Source organism: Canis lupus, chromosome 2 (assembly GCF_011100685.1).
Source record: "Canis lupus familiaris isolate Mischka breed German Shepherd chromosome 2, alternate assembly UU_Cfam_GSD_1.0, whole genome shotgun sequence".
Classification (NCBI taxonomy): Eukaryota; Metazoa; Chordata; class Mammalia; order Carnivora; family Canidae; genus Canis; species Canis lupus.
In genome coordinates this window covers 6,454,874-6,472,478 of record NC_049223.1, presented here as the reverse complement: position 1 = coordinate 6,472,478, position 17,605 = coordinate 6,454,874, and the positions used below count along the sequence as shown (strand labels likewise).

At 37.2% G+C, this 17,605-nt stretch overlaps 1 protein-coding gene across 3 annotated transcripts in view; it reads right to left on the bottom strand.

Moving 5' to 3' along the window:
• Positions 1-13,629: 13,629 nt before the first annotated feature.
• The window catches only part of PRTFDC1 (phosphoribosyl transferase domain containing 1), a 93,419-nt gene continuing 89,443 nt past the window's right edge, over positions 13,630-17,605 (bottom strand). For 2 of the 3 annotated variants that reach the window (XM_038529771.1, XM_038529773.1), the window contains exons 8-9: positions 16,052-16,128; positions 13,630-14,906 (exon numbers count right to left, since the gene is read on the bottom strand). In XM_038529771.1, the coding sequence (XP_038385699.1) occupies positions 14,859-14,906; positions 16,052-16,128 (125 nt within the window). In that variant the 3' untranslated portion in view covers positions 13,630-14,858. The remainder of the gene's footprint in view (positions 14,907-16,051; positions 16,129-17,605) is intronic. The other variant, XM_038529772.1, reaches the window with a different exon arrangement.

The window sequence follows — 17,605 nt, the reverse complement described above, 5'->3', positions numbered from 1 at the left end:
CAATGGTGACAGACCGCTCAGTTCTTGCCTTTGCATCATTTATGTAGTTATCTACCGACTTGCATGTTCATATCTCCAGATGAGTATACATGATTCATTAGGTGGGGAGGAAACACTAAAACTTCTATTTATTTTTTATTTTAAATCTAAAAATAAGAAACTAAACCCTACTAGCATTTACCATATGGATTGTCATGGGAGACTTCACGTGGTCCATATGTCAGATGTCACACTGCTGGTACAGCGTTTAAAATAACCTAAGCCTATAATGTTAAAGGGTCAACAATGCGATGTGCATGTCACACATAAGGTATTTCTGATTGGATCAATTTGAAGTTCTATTACCTGGTTTTATTTTTTCTATCAGCTTTGTTGAAATATAATTGAAATGCAAAAAAATTGTCCATATTTAAAGTATACAATTTGTTCATTGTTAACGTGTAGATACCAGTGAATTCATCACTGCAGTTAAGATAATTCAACACTGATTTAAATTTCCTGCTATATCTCTGTAATCTTCTCTTCTCACATCCCCAGGCAACTACTGATCTACTTTCTGTCACTATACATTGCTTGGTATTTCCCAGAAGATGATGTAAAAGAATCACATAATCTTTTTTTTTCTTTTCTTTTCTTTTCTTTTCTTTCTTTTCTTTTCTTTTCTTTTCTTTTCTTTTCTTTTCTTTTCTTTTCTTTCTTCTTTTCTTTTCCTTTTTTCTTTCTTTTGTTTGGTCTGGCATTTTTGACTTAGCATAATTATTTTGAGATTCATCCATGCTTTAGTGTCTATCAATAGTTCATTTTCTTTTGTTGTTGAGTTGCATTCTAATTATAGAGATATACCACAATTCTTTTATTCCATCTACTGATGGATAGTTGAAATGTTTCCAGTTTTGACTATTATGAATAAAGTTGCTATTAACATTCATGTGCCTTTTTCTAGACATACACTTTTATTTCTCTTGGGAAATACTTAAGAGTAGAATAGCTGGATAATTTGGTAAGTGTACATGTAACTTTTTAAGAAGCAACCAAACTGGTATGGCAAGTGGTCATATTGTATAAATTTTACCTGCAGTGTATGAGAACAATTTCTCCAAATGCATGACAATACTTGGTATGATTAGTCTCTTTAATTTTAGCTATATTGATAGATCTATAGTATTATCTCATTGTGCTTTTAATCTGCATTTCCTTAATGCCTAATGATGTTATCTTTTCGTGTACTTATTTGCCAAGTGCATATCTATTTTGGTCCAGTAATTACTTGACCCATTTAAAAAATTGGGTTGCTTGTTTCCCTGTTACTGAGTTTTGAGAGTTTTTATGTATTTTAGATACAAGTCTTTATCTGATAAGTGATTTGTAAATATTTTCTGCCTTCGTGTGGCCTATCTTTTCATTCCCCTAATAATGTCTTTCAAAGATCAGAAATGCATGATTTTGATAAAGTGCAATTTATTAATTTGTTCTTTTATATATCCTACTTTTGGTGTTTTATCAAATGCGTCTTTGCCTGAAGCAAGGTCATAAAGGTTATCTAGATTTTATAGTTTTGGGTCTTATATATGGGTCTATAATCAATTTTGAGTTAATTATTTATATAGCGTGCAGTACAGATCAATGTACATTTTCTTTGCATATGCAATATCCAATTATTTTAGTACCAAATACTATACTTTTTCCCCTGAACCGCCTTGGCATCTCTGCTGAAGCTCAGTTGTCTATGTATAGGTAGGTTTATTTCTAAACTCTACTATGTTCTATTGATCTATTTGTATTTATAGCAACACTATACTGTTGTAATTATTGTACATTTAAGTAACTTGACTATCAGATAGTGTTAACCAACAACATTATTCTTTCTCAAAGTTGTTTGGTTATTCTAGGTTCTTGAATTTTAATATGAATCTTAAATTCAGTTTTTTAAGTTGTTGCAAAAAAAAAAGTCTTGCTAGGGTTTCATTTGGGACTGTGTTCAATTTAGAGAGTAATTTAGGGGGATCCCTGGGTGGCGCAGCGGTTTAGCGCCTGCCTTTGGCCCAGGGCGCGATCCTGGAGACCCGGGATCGAATCCCACGTCGGGCTCCCGGTGCATGGGGCTTGCTTCTCCCTCTGCCTGTGTCTCTGCCTCTCTTTCTCTTTCTGTGTGACTATCATAAAAATAAAAAAAAATAAAAAAAAAAATTTAGAGAGTAATTTAGGGAGAACTAACATGTTAGCAATATTGAGCCTTTTCTGAGCCTAGAACACAATAAATATATTTCTCTATTAATTTGGAACTTCTTAAATTCATCTCAGTACTTTTCGTAGTTTTTAGTGTACAAGCCTTTCCCATCTTTCCTCGGATTTATCACTAAGTATTTAATATTTATTGATATTGTAAAGGATATATCTTAAATTTCAATTTCTGATTGTTGTCACTAGTCACATTTGATTTTTGTATATTGATCTTGTAACCTACAACCTTATTAAATTTATTTTACTAGCTTATTTTATTTCTAGGCACATGAAATTGCTAACATGTCCTTATTATTCTTTGGATATCTGTAGAATCTGTAGTAATGTCAGTTCCCTCATTATGTTTTCTCTCTTTTTTCTGGTCAGTGTATGTAGATTTTATCAATTTTATTAATCTTCTCAAAAATCAGTTTGTATTTATTCATTTTTAATATTTTATTTATTTTATTTTTTATTTTTATTTTATTTTTAAGATATTTATTTATTTATTTATTCATGAGAGACACAGAAAGAGAGAGGCAGAGACACAGGCAGAGGGAGAAGCAGGCTCCATGCAGGGAGCCCCACGTGGGACTTGATCCCAGGTCCCCAGGATCAGGCCCTGGGCTGAAGGCGGCGCTAAACCGCTGAGCCACCCGGGCTGCCCAAAAACGTTTTTAACCCTTGATTTTTTCCTATCATTTTTCAATTTTCTATATTACAGATTTCTACTTTGACATTTACAATTTCCTTCCTTCTATATACTTTATAATTAATTTGGTCTTCCTTTTCCAATTCCTAAAGGTGAAAGATGAAATTATTGACTTAAAACCATTCTCCAGGGACGCCTGGGTGGCTCAGTCAGTTGAGTATCTTCCTTTGGCTCAGGTCATGATCCTGGAGTCCAGGGATCAAGCCACATCTTGGCTCCCTGCTCAGTGGGGGAGTTTGCTTCTCCCTCTCCCTCTGCCCCTCCCCCAACTCATGTTCTCTCTCTCTCTCTTGCTCACTCACTCTCTCTCAAATAAGTAAATAAATAAAATCTTTTAAAAACTCCATTTTATATATGTGTTTAGTGCTATAAAATTTCCCTAAACATTGCTGTAGCTGCAACCCACAAACTTTGGTATGTTGTGCTTTCATTTTCATTCTGTTCAAAATACATTATTACTTTTCTTTTGATCTCTTATTTGACCCAGAATTTATTTAGACCTCTGTTAGTTTCTAAATATTTTGAGACTTTCAAGAAATAGGTCATTATTAAAGATTTCTATTCCCTTGTAGTCCTTTTATATAACTTGAATCCTTTAAAAATTTGTGTGCCTTATTCTATGCCATAGAATATGGTATATTTTGGTAATGGTCTACCTGCCCTGTGTATTCAGTTGTTGAATGGTGTAGTCTATAAATATCAATCAGGTCAAGTTGATCAACAATGCTATTCAACTCTACTTTATCCTTACTGATTTTAGTCCTGCTTGTTCTATCAGTTATTTATTTATTTTATTTATTTTTTATTTTAAAGATTTATTTATTTATGATAGACATAGAGAGAGAGAGAGAGAGAGAGAGAGAGGCAGAGACACAGGAGGAGGGAGAAGCAGGCCCCATGCCGGGAGCCTGACGTGGGACTCGATCTCGGGACGCCAGGATCATGCCCTGGGCCAAAGGCAGGTGCCAAACCACTGAGCCACCCAGGGATCCCTCTATCGGTTATTTAAAGAGGGGTGCTGAAACCACTGTCTATAATTGTGGATTTGTCTATTTTTCCTCATAGTTTTCAGTTTTTGATTTATGTATTTTGAAGTTCTGTTATTATGTGCATAAATATTTAGGCTTGTCATGCTCACTTGATAAACTGACTGTTTTATCACCATAAAATGTATTTCTTTAATCTCTGATAATATTCTTTGTTCTGAAGTCTACTTTGTTTGATATTAATATAGTCATTCCAGCTTTCTTTTGATTAGTATCAGTGTGTTGTGTCTTTGTTCATACTTTTACCTTGAACTTATCCGTGTCTTTATATTTAAAGTTTGTTTCTGATAGATAGTTAGGCCTTGGATTTTTATCCAGTTTGGCAATCTATTTCTTTTAACTAGGGTGTTCAGGCCAAGGGGTGGTGAACTACTCATTCTAGACTAACTGCTATTTTTGCAAATGAAGTTTTTTTGGAACACAGCCACAGTTATTCACTTACACGTTGTTTATGGTTGCTTTTGCATTCAAAGGCAGAGATGACTCATTACTCTCAAGTCCATATAGCCAGCAAGAATAAAATCTTTACTATCTGGCCCTTGACAGAAAAAGGTTTATCTATCCCTTCTTTAGGTTCTTTCCATTTAATGTGATTGTTGATGTGGTTAGGTTTAAGGCTAACATGTTGCTTTTTAATCTCATTTTTGCCATGAGTATTTCTATGATCAGACTCCTACCTGGCCCGGATTCTGGGCTTTTTCTTCTGTTCCTTACACCTCACAAGGCAATAAAAATGAAATCTCAACTTCAGCAAGTTTGGCAAATACTCTTGTGTTCTTTTGGGTTGTCTGAGAAGCAGATGCCACAATGTGATTAAATGTGCAAGAAATTTATATTGGAATTAAATTCCTGTGAGAGAAAGTGGGGAGGGAGCTGGAAAAAGAGGGAGTAGAAGAAGCATCTTAGAGTGTTGTACAGTTCTAAGGAAATTTCAGCAAGACCATCAGGGAGCCTTGGAGACAAAGATGCCTGACAAAGGACCCCCATGTTCTCGAGGAACAGACCTGGCTTAGTATACCTGCTGTGCTCAGTCACCAACCCAGAGCAGCATGTGGGAAGAGTGGCTGCAGGGCAAAATGTAGTGATGGATTTCAGAGTAGAGCAGTTGAAGCCCCCAGTCTCTGAAGCTCAGGCTCCCTGTTGTTACAGGTCTGAGGCTCATTCTCAAGGCCAGCACTGTCTTAAGATGAAAGCTTGCTTTAGCAAACTTACTTGTCTGGGTTCTGCTTTTACTCAAGTTTCAATTTCTGAGCAATTTGTACTTTTTTTGGGGGGGGGGGGGCAGTTCATGAATGCATTTAAAATGACTTTTAAAAAATATTTTACCTAGCAATTTTTATTGTTTCCTGCAAAGAGGTCAGTCAGGGTATCTAAACATTCAGAAGTCCAGTCACTGAATTTATTTCATTCATTATTTCATAATGTCTATTTTTGTATATATTTTATAATGAATATCATTGTAAATCTATAAGTAAAGTCCTGTTGAGGGGATAAAGGTGATAAACATAAACCAGCATGGACTGTTCGATCCCTCCCTTCAAGCCCTAGAGAAACTACAGAAGTGAGAAGGATAGTATGGGTTCCGTCAATTAATAACAACAGCCCTCAACTGGAAGAATAGGAGGCTGCTTTCAAATGATGTACTGGGGAGGTGTAACTGAAGTCTAGAGTTGGGGGGGCTGGGGACTGGCTGGAGGTGGCAAAGAGAGTGTGGCTAGAAGATGGTTTTGTTTTTGCCTTCCTCTTTCAACCCCATTGTCCTGGGCCTCCACCACAGAACAATAGCCAGTAGCCAATTTGCTAGCCAGGAGGGTAAAATTAGGTAGCCCAGAAAGCCTCAGTATTGGGGAACTGATAAAAACAAATTCAGATTGAGCAGCCACCTTCATGCATTCACTCTGGGAAGTGAGGGAATGTTTCCCTGTAAACCCCTGAGGACTGGTGGATTGTAATTTAAGGAGATTGCTTTCTCCCAGCACTGCCTCTACAAATTTAAATGGAAAACTCTTGAGAAACCAAGAACATGTCTGCAGGAATAGCGGCAAATAGGAGTTGCCAACAGTGGTTTAATGGTATCTGGTTTAATCTTTTCCCCTTACTTTCAACACACCTGGTTGAGCATAGATTAGGCTTTGACCTTCTGCAGTACACACTACCAGCTGAAGTAGCTGATCCATCCAGGGAGACGTGAACTCAAGCCAAAATAACTAGATACCTAAAGAATCCAATTATCATAAAGGAAAAGCTATGCTGAACATTTACCATCTGAAGGAGGGTTACTGAGCTAAACACATGTGAATTTTAAAATAAACACGAAAAATTTACTCTGGAGGCAGGGAAGATAATGGATGGCATGGATCAATAATAATAAGCCATTAGTAATGACCACATAAAAATATTAAATAGGCAAAATATAATAGTTAAAATAAAGAACACAATAAATGAGAGAACAGCCCGATGCATATGACACATGCATTAGTGAGTTGCAAGATCATATTGAGCAACTTTCTCAGAATGTAGCAGGAAAGAACAGAGTTAAGATATAAGAGAAAAGTCCAGGAGTGGCTAAGATTGAAGTGAAAGTGCTTATGTCTGAATTGTAAAACCTCCGGGAGAGCAAAAAAGAAAAGGAGGAAATCATAGAAGAAATAAAGACAAGGAATTTCTCAGAACTAAAGGAAGAGATGAAAGTCCTCAGATTATAATGCTCAACAGTGCCCAACAGAAGAGAAAGCAACACATTTCTTAAAGCGTCCAGAGAGCAAAAACAGATTCTCTTCAAAGAAACAATGATCAGATGGACATCCTGCTCCCAAAGGCAATACCGGACATAGGAAGATCAATAAATAATGTAAATTAGTCTTGAAAGGAAATACTTTGAAACCTAGAATTTTAAAGCCAGCCAATTTTCCATTCAAATGGAACACAAAAAAATTCACAGACATATTAAGGCTTAGAAGGTTTATCATAAACACACACACACATTGAAAACTTGCTTGAAAGTAGTATTTAGATAGGAAGAGAAACAAGGCCAGGAGGTAGTCAAATACCCTGGCAAAATTTATGTTGTCTTAAGAAGATAAAATAGTTAGAACTAAAGAATAGAAGAAAGTATATACATACACAGTGTGTATATACTTATAAGTATCTATAAACTTAGAATTTAACCTCTGGACAAGAGCAGCATGAAAATATGCCATAGAACTTATCGTATTGGGGGAGAATAGACACCAAGATTAAAAAAATCATGAATGTGAGCCAATTACCATGAGAACAAAAATTGAAGACATAGCTATCAAACCAGCATAAGTCTATCCAATGAAAATCAAGAAATCCAAGAAAAAAGAGAAAAAAAGAAACAGAAAGTACTAAAAATGAGAACTATGATATAAAATGGCAAAAATTAAGTCCTAATATACCAATATTTACAACAAATATACTTACAGTAAAATCTGTAACTTTAAAGATCTTTATCAGGAAACAAAAGTTAAAAACCAAAAAGGCTAATAATTCAGCTCGAATAGTTGTTCTCTTTTTGAGCAACAGAATAATCTAAGAACAGAAATAAATGAAGTAGAACATAAAAGAATAGAGAAGTATCTTAAGTCAGATTTCCTGGGATGGAGGTCTGCAAGGTTTTTCTGTGAAAGGCTAGCTAGTAAATATTTCTGGTTTGGCAAGTCACATAGGATGGATGGATGGAAGTGGTGGATCAGTGCTCATTAATGACGGCATGCAGGAAGGGAAGGAATAAGGAAGAGGAAGAAGAAGAAGCAAGAACCGAAGACGAAAGAACAGAAAGAACTTCCCATTCATTCCTTCCTTCCTCCTCACTCCCTCCCCCCGCCCTCCCTCCTCCATCCACCCTTCTTCTTTGCTTTCTTTCTTTCTTCTTCTTTCTTTCTTCTTTCTTTCTTTCTTTCTTTCTTCTTTCTTTCTTTCTTTCTTTCTTTCTTTTCTTTCTTTAATTTCTTTCTTTCTTCTTTCTTTCTTTCTTTCTTTCCTTCTTTCTTTCTTTTTTTCTTTCTTTCTTTCTTTCTTTCTTTCTTTCTTTCTTTCTTTCTTTCTTTCTTTCTTTCTTTCTTTTCAATCCCATACAAATGGAAGAACACTGTTAGCTTGCAGTCCATACCAAAGTAGGCTGTGGGCTGAATTTGACCTGTGGGTTGCGCTTTGCCCACCCTGTCTTAGAAGCAGAGCTGAGAAAACTACTCAGGCACACTCATTCATTCTTTGGTGTTGTATTGAGGGAGTGCTGTGAGGAGGAAGAGTAAAGAAAGGAGACTAGGACAGAGGAAGCTAAGCAAAGATATGCAGAGAACTTCAGCCTGATGCCACAGGGAGTTCTAGAGCATGAATTGCACCTAGACTCCTCTTGGGCTTCTGTGGTGCTCACATGTCTATAAGTCATTGGCTGTGATTTCCTTGGGGAGAGTGTATGCCTCCAGGACACAGGGAAGGGGTGACTGGGGACTCTAGTAGCTAATACTCCATGGAATCTGGAGGATGAGTACACCGGCCTAGAGAAGAAAATCCGTTAGAAGAACATTAACAAAGTTAAAGTAGTCTCTTTGGGGGGAAAAGAAAAGTATTAGAAGCAATTAAAATATGCAATAAAAAGAAGAAATGATTACATACACATTGAGATATTTTAAGTAGTAACAATATCAATACACAGAGAGCCCTGATCTTATGCAAGTTGAGTGAGAAAATGGAAGAAATGTAAAAGTTGATGTCACTTTTTGAAGCTAAAATAATCCTGATTCCAAAACCACATAAAAAAATAGAAGAAAATTATTGGGGTATTTCATATTTGATCGTAGACACATAAAAATAGCAGCTAATGAGGTCTAGTTGCTTAATTACCCAAAGGTTGGTGTGCAAGGCTGGAAATTCCAACCCTCCAATCGCTGGTCTTTCCGGTGACCAGCCCCATCCTGAGGCTTTCTAGAGGGGTTCCACCGTAAGTCACCTCTCTACATAAACTTAGGTATGATAAAAGGAGTTTGTAAAGAGTAACAAAATATCCTATCCCCACTTTGGAAATTCCAAGGGTATTAGGAGCTCTGCCCCAGGAACCAGGGAAAAAGAATATATTTCTTATTATACCACACCATTCTTTCTTATCCTCATCTGATCATCACTGGTGAGTTGAGACACACTTTCTACGTAGTACATGAACTCAGCTCTGTGTACTGAGTACTGACTCAGCAGTCTAATAATGCTGGTTCAAATTCTTGTTTTGAACAAAGCTATGTGACCCTGGGCAAGTGATTTAATCTCTTTGATACTCTAAAGAGTACTTTTCCTTATCTCTAAAATGGAGATGCCAATTCCTACCTCTGGGTTTTACGCTAAACACTAAATAGAGTTATCGTCAAGTTTTTGTGTAGCCCATGATCCACAGCAGTTGCAGCCAGATCTTTCGTGAAATGTCAACACACTCAATGCCTGGGCTTGAGTCTTTCACACACTGTGTTTTGTTATGCTCATACTAGATCTCTTTTAAACACAACTATAAAGATTCCTGCAGTCACCCAGTAGCTATGTAGTGTTAAGTCATTTCCCCAGGCTATTGATGAATATTCTTCACACAGCACAACCAAAAGCATTGCTCAAATAAAGATAAGACAAATTACAGCACTTCCGTTTTCCAGTCAACCAGCTCTGTCATTCAATATTGGGAGATTAGATAAATGGGACAGCAGCTTTCATTGTAAAGTCCGGTTGGTTTGTACTCAGTGATTTGTTGTTTTAAAAATGTTTTTTTGGGATCCCTGGGTGGCTCAGCAGTTTAGCGCCTGCCTTCCGCCTAGGGTGTGATCCTGGAGTCCCCGGATCGAGTCCCATGTCGGGCTCCCTGCATGGAGCTTGCTTCTCCCTCTCCCTATGTCTCTGCCTCTCTCTCTGTCTCTCATGAATAAATAAATAAAATCTTAAAAAAATGTTTTTGAATTGATTTGGTGAGTACTATTTCTAGCATAATGTTATATATATATATATATATATATATATAAAAATCTCCCTATTCTAGATTAGTTTCTTGGCCAAACTATATAGCAATTTCTTCATATAAAAATGTAACTACTTCTAAGGTTTCAGCTTGAATTTACACTTAGAGAATACTTGGCAAGCAAAAACTATTTTACTATGGTTTTTATATTTCAAATTTAAGCATCTTAATAGAAATAAAATTGCTCTTTCAAAGTCTTCTTAGTCTAGTCCAAACACTATTAGTGGGAAAAACATGTATTTCTACCTTTATAATCAAGGTGGGCTACTCTGGTGTTCTTTTTATCATTTCATACTTCCCCATGTGGCCAGGTAGTAATATTTTCTTTCTTTTTCTTTTTTTGAGATGGGGGAGGGGCGGAGGGTGAGAGAGAGAATCTTAACCAGGCTCCATGCCCAGTGCAGAGCTTGATGTGGGGCTGAATCCCACGATCCTGAGATCATGACCTGAGCTGAAATCAAGAGTTGGATGCTCAACTGACTGAACCATCCAGAACCCCCAGTATCTGTCATCCTTAAAAATCTAGGCAAGCAGGCATGTTTTCAATTATGCATTATGACCATTGAATAATCAGCTTCTCCGCTAGTCTCATTAGTGAAAAATGTGCAGGGGAATAACCTGTCTGTGGCAGATATCATCTCCAGCTTTCTGACAATGGCCAGAGCCATACACATCCTACCCTACTTGCTCTACTTATAATGTTCTATCAAGTGGTGGCAGTCTATGTTCCTTCCCCTTAAACTCAGACGAGTCTTTGTAACTGTTTTAATAACAGAATGTGGTAGTGGCAGTGAACCTGTCAGAAGCAGTATGGCTTCTACCTGCTTCAGTCTCTGTCTCCACTTGCCTTTGGAACCCAGCTACCATGTTGTGAGGAAGTTAGATCTGCATAGAAGAATTCCAACTGACAGCCTCAGCTAAGGTTCCAGCTAGCAGCCATTATCAACCACCAGACAAACCTTCAGATCAGAGCTACCTATAGAACTTTCTGTGATTGCGGAAATTTTCTGTTTGTGCTGATACAGTAACTTACTACCTTATGAAGCAGGCAACTGAACAGTTGTAATGTAGCTAATGGGAATGAGGAAGTGGACTTTAAATTTTATTTGATTTAAATTTAAACAAGTACATGTGGCTCATGGTTGCATTGGACTGCTTATCTTTACTTGGTTATAGCCTTCAGCCTTTGAATCTTCCAGCTGAAGCAAAAGATATCATGAAGCAGAAATAAACTGTCCCCATAGTGTCTCCTCCATATTCCTAATTCTCATAAGCCCCAAGAAATAATAATTATTGTTCATTTAAGCTACTCAGTTTGGGGTGGTTTATTATAGAGCAATCAGTAATGAATACACTGTTTCTACTGTTTTGTTCCCTTGTTTTTTGTTTTCCACAGTAAATAAAAATGTGCAAGTCTTTCTCATCTTTTAAAAGTCATCTGCACTTACCATCCTCGTTCACAGCTTATTAACTAGTCAACACCCATTAGGCTCTGGATACAAAAGAAGTCACAGTAACATTAGTTCAGGCAGGACTTCAGTATCCCACTTTGTCTTCATGTTCTCTCCTACTTCTCTCTGAGCAAAGCCAACCCTGGCAGAAAAAGTCAGAAAAGGGGGCCCTCTTGGCCTAGAAATTGCAAAAAAAGTTTTGGGGGGGGGGATGCCTGGGTGGCTTAGTGGTTGAGTATCTGTCTTTGGCTCAGGGCATGATCCCAGGGTCCTGGGATGGAGTCTCACACCAGGGTCCCCACAGGGAGTCTGCTTCTCCCTCTGCCTGTGTCTCTGCTTCTTTCTCTGTGTGTCTCATGAATAAATAAATAAAATCTTTAAAAATAAAACAAAATAAAACATTTTTTTTTTTAAAAACGGACTGTGCATGACCCACTGTGAAATGTGAATAACCTGTCTGTCCCAATATGTGGCCCAGAAGCTACTGTGAACACAGCTCTTTCAGCCAGAGTCTTTGTCTCCTTTTCTCCATGGGGTTCAGAACCAATCATGGGATATGGCTGGGCCAAGAAACAAAGCAGTTCTCTCCATGTACACCTTCTGTCCTTCATCTATCTAAGTACATCCCAACATCAATGCACAAACCTCCCTTCCATATATCCCCTTGTTCTCCTCCTGAAATTAGCCTGCCCACCTCACATGTTATCTGGAGATCCTAAAGGAACTCTATGATAGCAAAGTAACTACAACTCCCAAATGCTATTTTTGGCCCAAGTCAGCCAGACATCTGGGTGGGGAGTGTGATTTAGGGTTTCAATTTCCTAGAACATACTACCTCTACTACAAAAGTGAGGAAATATTTCTATGACACCAGTTCTCTAGAAGTGGGATAGGTCACCTTCTCTCTCCATTGGGAAAACACAAGTTCATGCCCTGAGAGGCTGAAAAAATGCCTGCTTATGCTCTAAAATGTTGTTGTTGCTGTTGCTGTTGTTTTTAATAGTTTCAGAAGTCCTAAAACATGGTAAACCATGTTATATCCAAAGATATTCAAAGGTTAAATGAGATATATGAAGATTTGACTATTTGCAATTCACACTGAGAGTGCCTGGTTCAATATTGGATACATTCCAATTTAATAAGAAAGAACCAATTTATAATGAAGCGTTATAATTTGTTTGGAATATCCCAAAGTATTACTGATTATGTTACTGTATTACTGTAGTAAAAGTATTCCTAATTATTGTAACTGAATCCAAATAATGCATTTCACACACTTGTCCCCCACTACCAATCAGCTTTGGAACACTAAATTAATAAATGCATTGGTTGCTAATCAGGCTATGAGTTTTCACATTTTTGGTCTGGGTTGAAAAAACCCAGTGCTATTAAATAGATTTGAATTTTGCAAGAGAAAAGGAAATACTGTTTTTCCCAAGATGACATTCTTGGATATCACTGTCAAAATATTGTTTGATACGAAAAAAATTGCACGAATGATTAAACTTCTTGTGTATTTAATGATTTTTCATTTTCAGCATTAACTAGCACAGGTCCTTCTCAAAATCCTGTGAGGTAGATCAATTTCCTTCCTAATTCGAATAAACATACAGTACTCAAAAAGTTATACCGATGTTTATTAAAATTCAACATTCTAAAAAAATATTTTAATACAAATTATGGATAATTTTATATTTATAATCAAATGTATCTAGGTTTCTCTAGATCTTCTGATATAAATGCGGCATAGTGGAAATTATATTTAGAACATGAACTTGATCATTCAAGAAACTGGCCAAATTGAATTATCAGTCTCTAACTTGGATACTGATTCTTCTGTGGAACAACGCTAAAAGGAATTCCTTTGCTGGTTTCTCACTTGGGATATCTGGGTGTGGTTTATTTTCTTCTCTGACTGGAACAAAGATATTCAGGAAAATCTTTTACAACTAAAATTCTTTGTCTTACAAACAAGCTTGAGAAGAAAAAAAAGCAGTAGATCAAGTCTGGCTTAATCGTTTGCTTATACTAGTGCATATATAATCTGCATTTTTCCCCAGGTTAACAAAAATAAAGCCCCAGGAAAGATATATGCAGTAGTATGTTTAAGCTACTGGCTCACACGCATTTTAATGGTTGAAAGTATATAAAAAAAGTTGAAGGCGGAAGAAAAACAGTAAGCAGTTATGAGACGTTAACATAACAAAGTTTTTTATTCTTTATTAATTTAAAGGAAGCTAGGACCTGATAACAATATGCTGCATATGGTTCAGAACCAAACAAAGGCTGCTTAGTTATTTATTTTGCATTTTCTCCTGTTAGGAAGTGAGAAAAAAACAGTTCTATTGACACTCAGGTTTATTTTCAATTAAAATCCCCATAAACTAGAAAACATCTCATAAAAACAGTGGAAATAGAAAAAATGTTATTCAGAAAAAAAAAAAAAAAAAACCTTTCTTAAGTGTGCTAGTTTTCTATAGTGCCTTGGGCTGTAGGATAAGTCTTATAAAACTACTCAAAAAATAATTCAATCTCTGTGTTCATGTTGATAATATATAATAGTGTCTTGTCCTTTGATGTAAGTAAGAGGAAAATCTGATACTCACCAAGTTTTGAATTGACGCCGCCCCCCCCCCCCCCCCCCCGCCGGCACCGCCCTGAATCTGCCATTTGCAAATGTCCCACACGAATAAAAAGATGCAGCTTAGAAATGAGGGCCTTGCTGCCATTGTATTTTTTCTAATTAAAATGCAGAGTATTAAACACAGTTGAGTACATCCATGCATACATGACATACTGTTATCACATACCGGAAGCTCCGATCAACAGGACTGAGCAAAGGCTCATTTCATAACATCATTAAGATTCATTATACACTGCAGTTCAAAAAGGTTTTGTCAAAGCAAATAGTAATGGCCTGCCAGCAATGCCCAAACAGAAATTTATATTAAATTGTCCTTTTCCTCCTTTTTTCCTATGGGAATCTAGTTGCATTCCTTGCACTGGGTTCAGAGTTTAACTTAAAAGGCTTCCAGTTTCTTCAGATTGCAAAATATTACCAAAATAGAATATTAAAAAAAAGTTAAGTGAAAAATATTTGAGTAACTAGGTGGGAGAATAGTAATCAAGTATAATGACTGTATCAGAATAAAAGAAGGTAAAGTTCCAGAGTGGGAAGGTAGATAGAAAGCATGAGTCACAAGGCAGAGTATTTAATTTGGAACAAGTCAAATAAAAGCATTTGTTACTTTTTATGTTATAACCTTAGAAAAGAAAGCTCTCTCATTAAAACATTTTTTTTCTTTTATACCCTGCTGAGTGAAGATGCCTGGGGAAACAAACTTTACATGCTGGCTTTCTGACTGTAGTCGTAAGTATGATGTTATCTGGAGATTCGATGGTGAGAATTTGCTTCTTTAGACTCGATACTTTTCTTTGCCGTGTTCATTGATCACACATATGTGCTGAAACAATAAAGGATTTTAATGAATTGATTTCTTTAACAAAATATAAGGTGCAGAAAATGTAATGCAGTAATAACAGAATGTCATCTTGTAATTGGTTAGAGTTCATTCAAATATACATGTGTGCATTTATGTGTGTACTCATACATAAAATCTAAAGATACCCATTCAAAGCTTCATTGTTTTAGTTTTGAGCCCTATTCCAAATCTGGCTCTGTAGATCAGAAATGCTGAAGGAGGGCATGGTTAGCCATGGTAGAGATAGAAGTTTCCACCTGGTAAAATTACAACCTCTAGGGAGAATGGAGAAATAGCCATGGTAAACACAACATTGACTCTTATCTGATCCTTTTTGGGTAGCAAGAAACATGTTGGGAATATTTTGATTGCAAGGCACAGAAGTGGAGTCAGGCAAAAAGGGAGGGTTATTGATAGGATAATGAGGTAGCTCATAGAATCCAAGGAAGAGCACCAGTGAAGCAACTGGAAGGCCAGAATGGGGTAGTCCATGGTGCTTGTGGATACGCTCTCTGGGGTCCTGCCATTCAGTGGTTTAAGACCAAAATCCTTTGATTTCTGTGACTTTGGGTTTAAGTTTCTAATTCTTAGGAGAGAGACACTCACATGCATGATTGGTCTATTTTGGGTAGGCTATCTATCTCTAGATCATTCAACATTGTTTGAAGTCACACAGCTGGGGGTATAAACTGGGGGTCCATCTATATATGTTGAAACCATTTTGGAACGCCTAGGTGGCTCAGCAGTTGAACGTCTGCCTTCGGCTCAGGGCATGATCCCTGGGTCTTGGGATCGAGTCCTGCATCAGGCTCCTTGTAGGGAGCCTGCTTCTCCCTCTGCCTTTGTCTCTGTCTCTCTGTGTGTGTGTGTCTCTCATGAATAAATAAAATAAAATCCTTTTCTTTTCTTTTTTTTTTTTTAAAGAAACCATTTCTTATTCATAAGGCGAATAGTTAGAATTGTATACAGCTGTAATTGGGATTATGAATGCAGAGTGTCCGGAATATTTCTGATGCAGAACATACCTAATCAGTGGCAGCCATCATTACTACTATTTCAATAATTTGTTAAATTCATATAACTGTTATTTGTGAAAAGAAGGCTAGGGATTTGCATGCATGACTTACATTCAGATCTCTGAAGTATTCATTGTAATCTAAGGCATAACCCACGACAAATAAGTTCGGAATCTCAAATCCAACATCTGAGTAGGGAGAGAGAGAGAGAAAAAAAAGGAATAACATATAGATAACATAAGGAGAAAGCCATCATATGTTATAGTTGGCACTTACACTGTGAGGACCTTTCATTTAGGCAGAAGTGAGAAAAATGATAAGTAATGCATAGGATGAGCCCAATAGGACCTGGACCAGAGTGACGAGGCAGGAAGACAAGATAGACAAGCAAACATACAAGGAAGAATGGCTGTACTCCTACCACACGGAGCTAAGAGAGGGCTCAGATAGCCCAGGGGATAACAAGAAATATCTATGAGTTAGTCATATAGTCCCGCTGTTCCAAAGCAAGCAGTATCCAATGATATAATGCCAAAGGAAACACTTTGGAGCATAAAGTTCAGTTCAGACAGAAGGTATTCCAGTCCTCTGGTAGGTGACTAGGTGCACAGGCTTTTGCCGCCAGGAAGTGGTTCTCCCACTGTGCTCAGAGTCCTCAGCTGGATAAAGGGCAGAGAAGCAAAACCTGGGAGACAAGATGAAAGGAAGTGGGATTGTTTAGTGTGAGGAAGAGAACACTAAGGGTTATTCCAACACTAGTCTTTGAATCAAGGAGGCAGATGATATTAATTAGCTCTCTATCTCTATTCAGGGAAGAATGGAAATAAATGGATTTAAATGCAGTATGAGGTACTTAGGTTAAATAAAGGAAAATTTATTGTAAGGAAGATAATTTTTATGGAAAAGATAGTAGGAACAGAGAATAGCTCTCCTTCAGAGGTCTTGAAACAGAATAAATGTGCCTATGGTCCAGTGGTTTTTCAAACTCTAGTTATTTTGAATCTGTTTATTACAACATTGCAGATGAGAAATATTCTTGCTTACTTTCATGAAACTGTACTTTGGCATAGCCAGTGGACTTAGAGCATGGAGAAAGTTATCCCTCTGGTGAACTACTCACCACCATTTTGATCCCTATGACCAAAGATGCTTTCACATGGAGAAGGCAACTGATTCCTGCTTGCAGAAAGTGCTGGAGGTGAGACACTTACTTTCTAGAGGGGTTGCATTACATATTACTGATAAAGACCCTCCTTTGTCCCTCCAAACTGTAGGTTGCTTTGAGAAATATAATCAAAGAAGAGAAGCAAGAGCAGAAGAAAAGATGTCAGCGCATATAAAAGATGCCATTGAACATATGGGAAAGAGTCAATTATGAGAAAGGAATCAAAAGTATCAAGCCTCAGAAATCCATGGAAACGAAACAGAGATTCTGACCCAGCTAAAAGGATATCAGTAAATCCCAGAGAACCCAGGCTGTTACCACAATAATGACTCTACAGTAAATGGAGCAATCAATCCCTACAGTAGGCATGGCACCTCAGACTGAGAAAAGCCAATTCAGAAGGCCAAACCTTCAGAGCCGTCATGGAGTAGAAGAAGGATGCTGGACAGGGGAATGGTTAGGAATCAGAGTGACCTACGTCTAGTTGGTAAATGGATGCA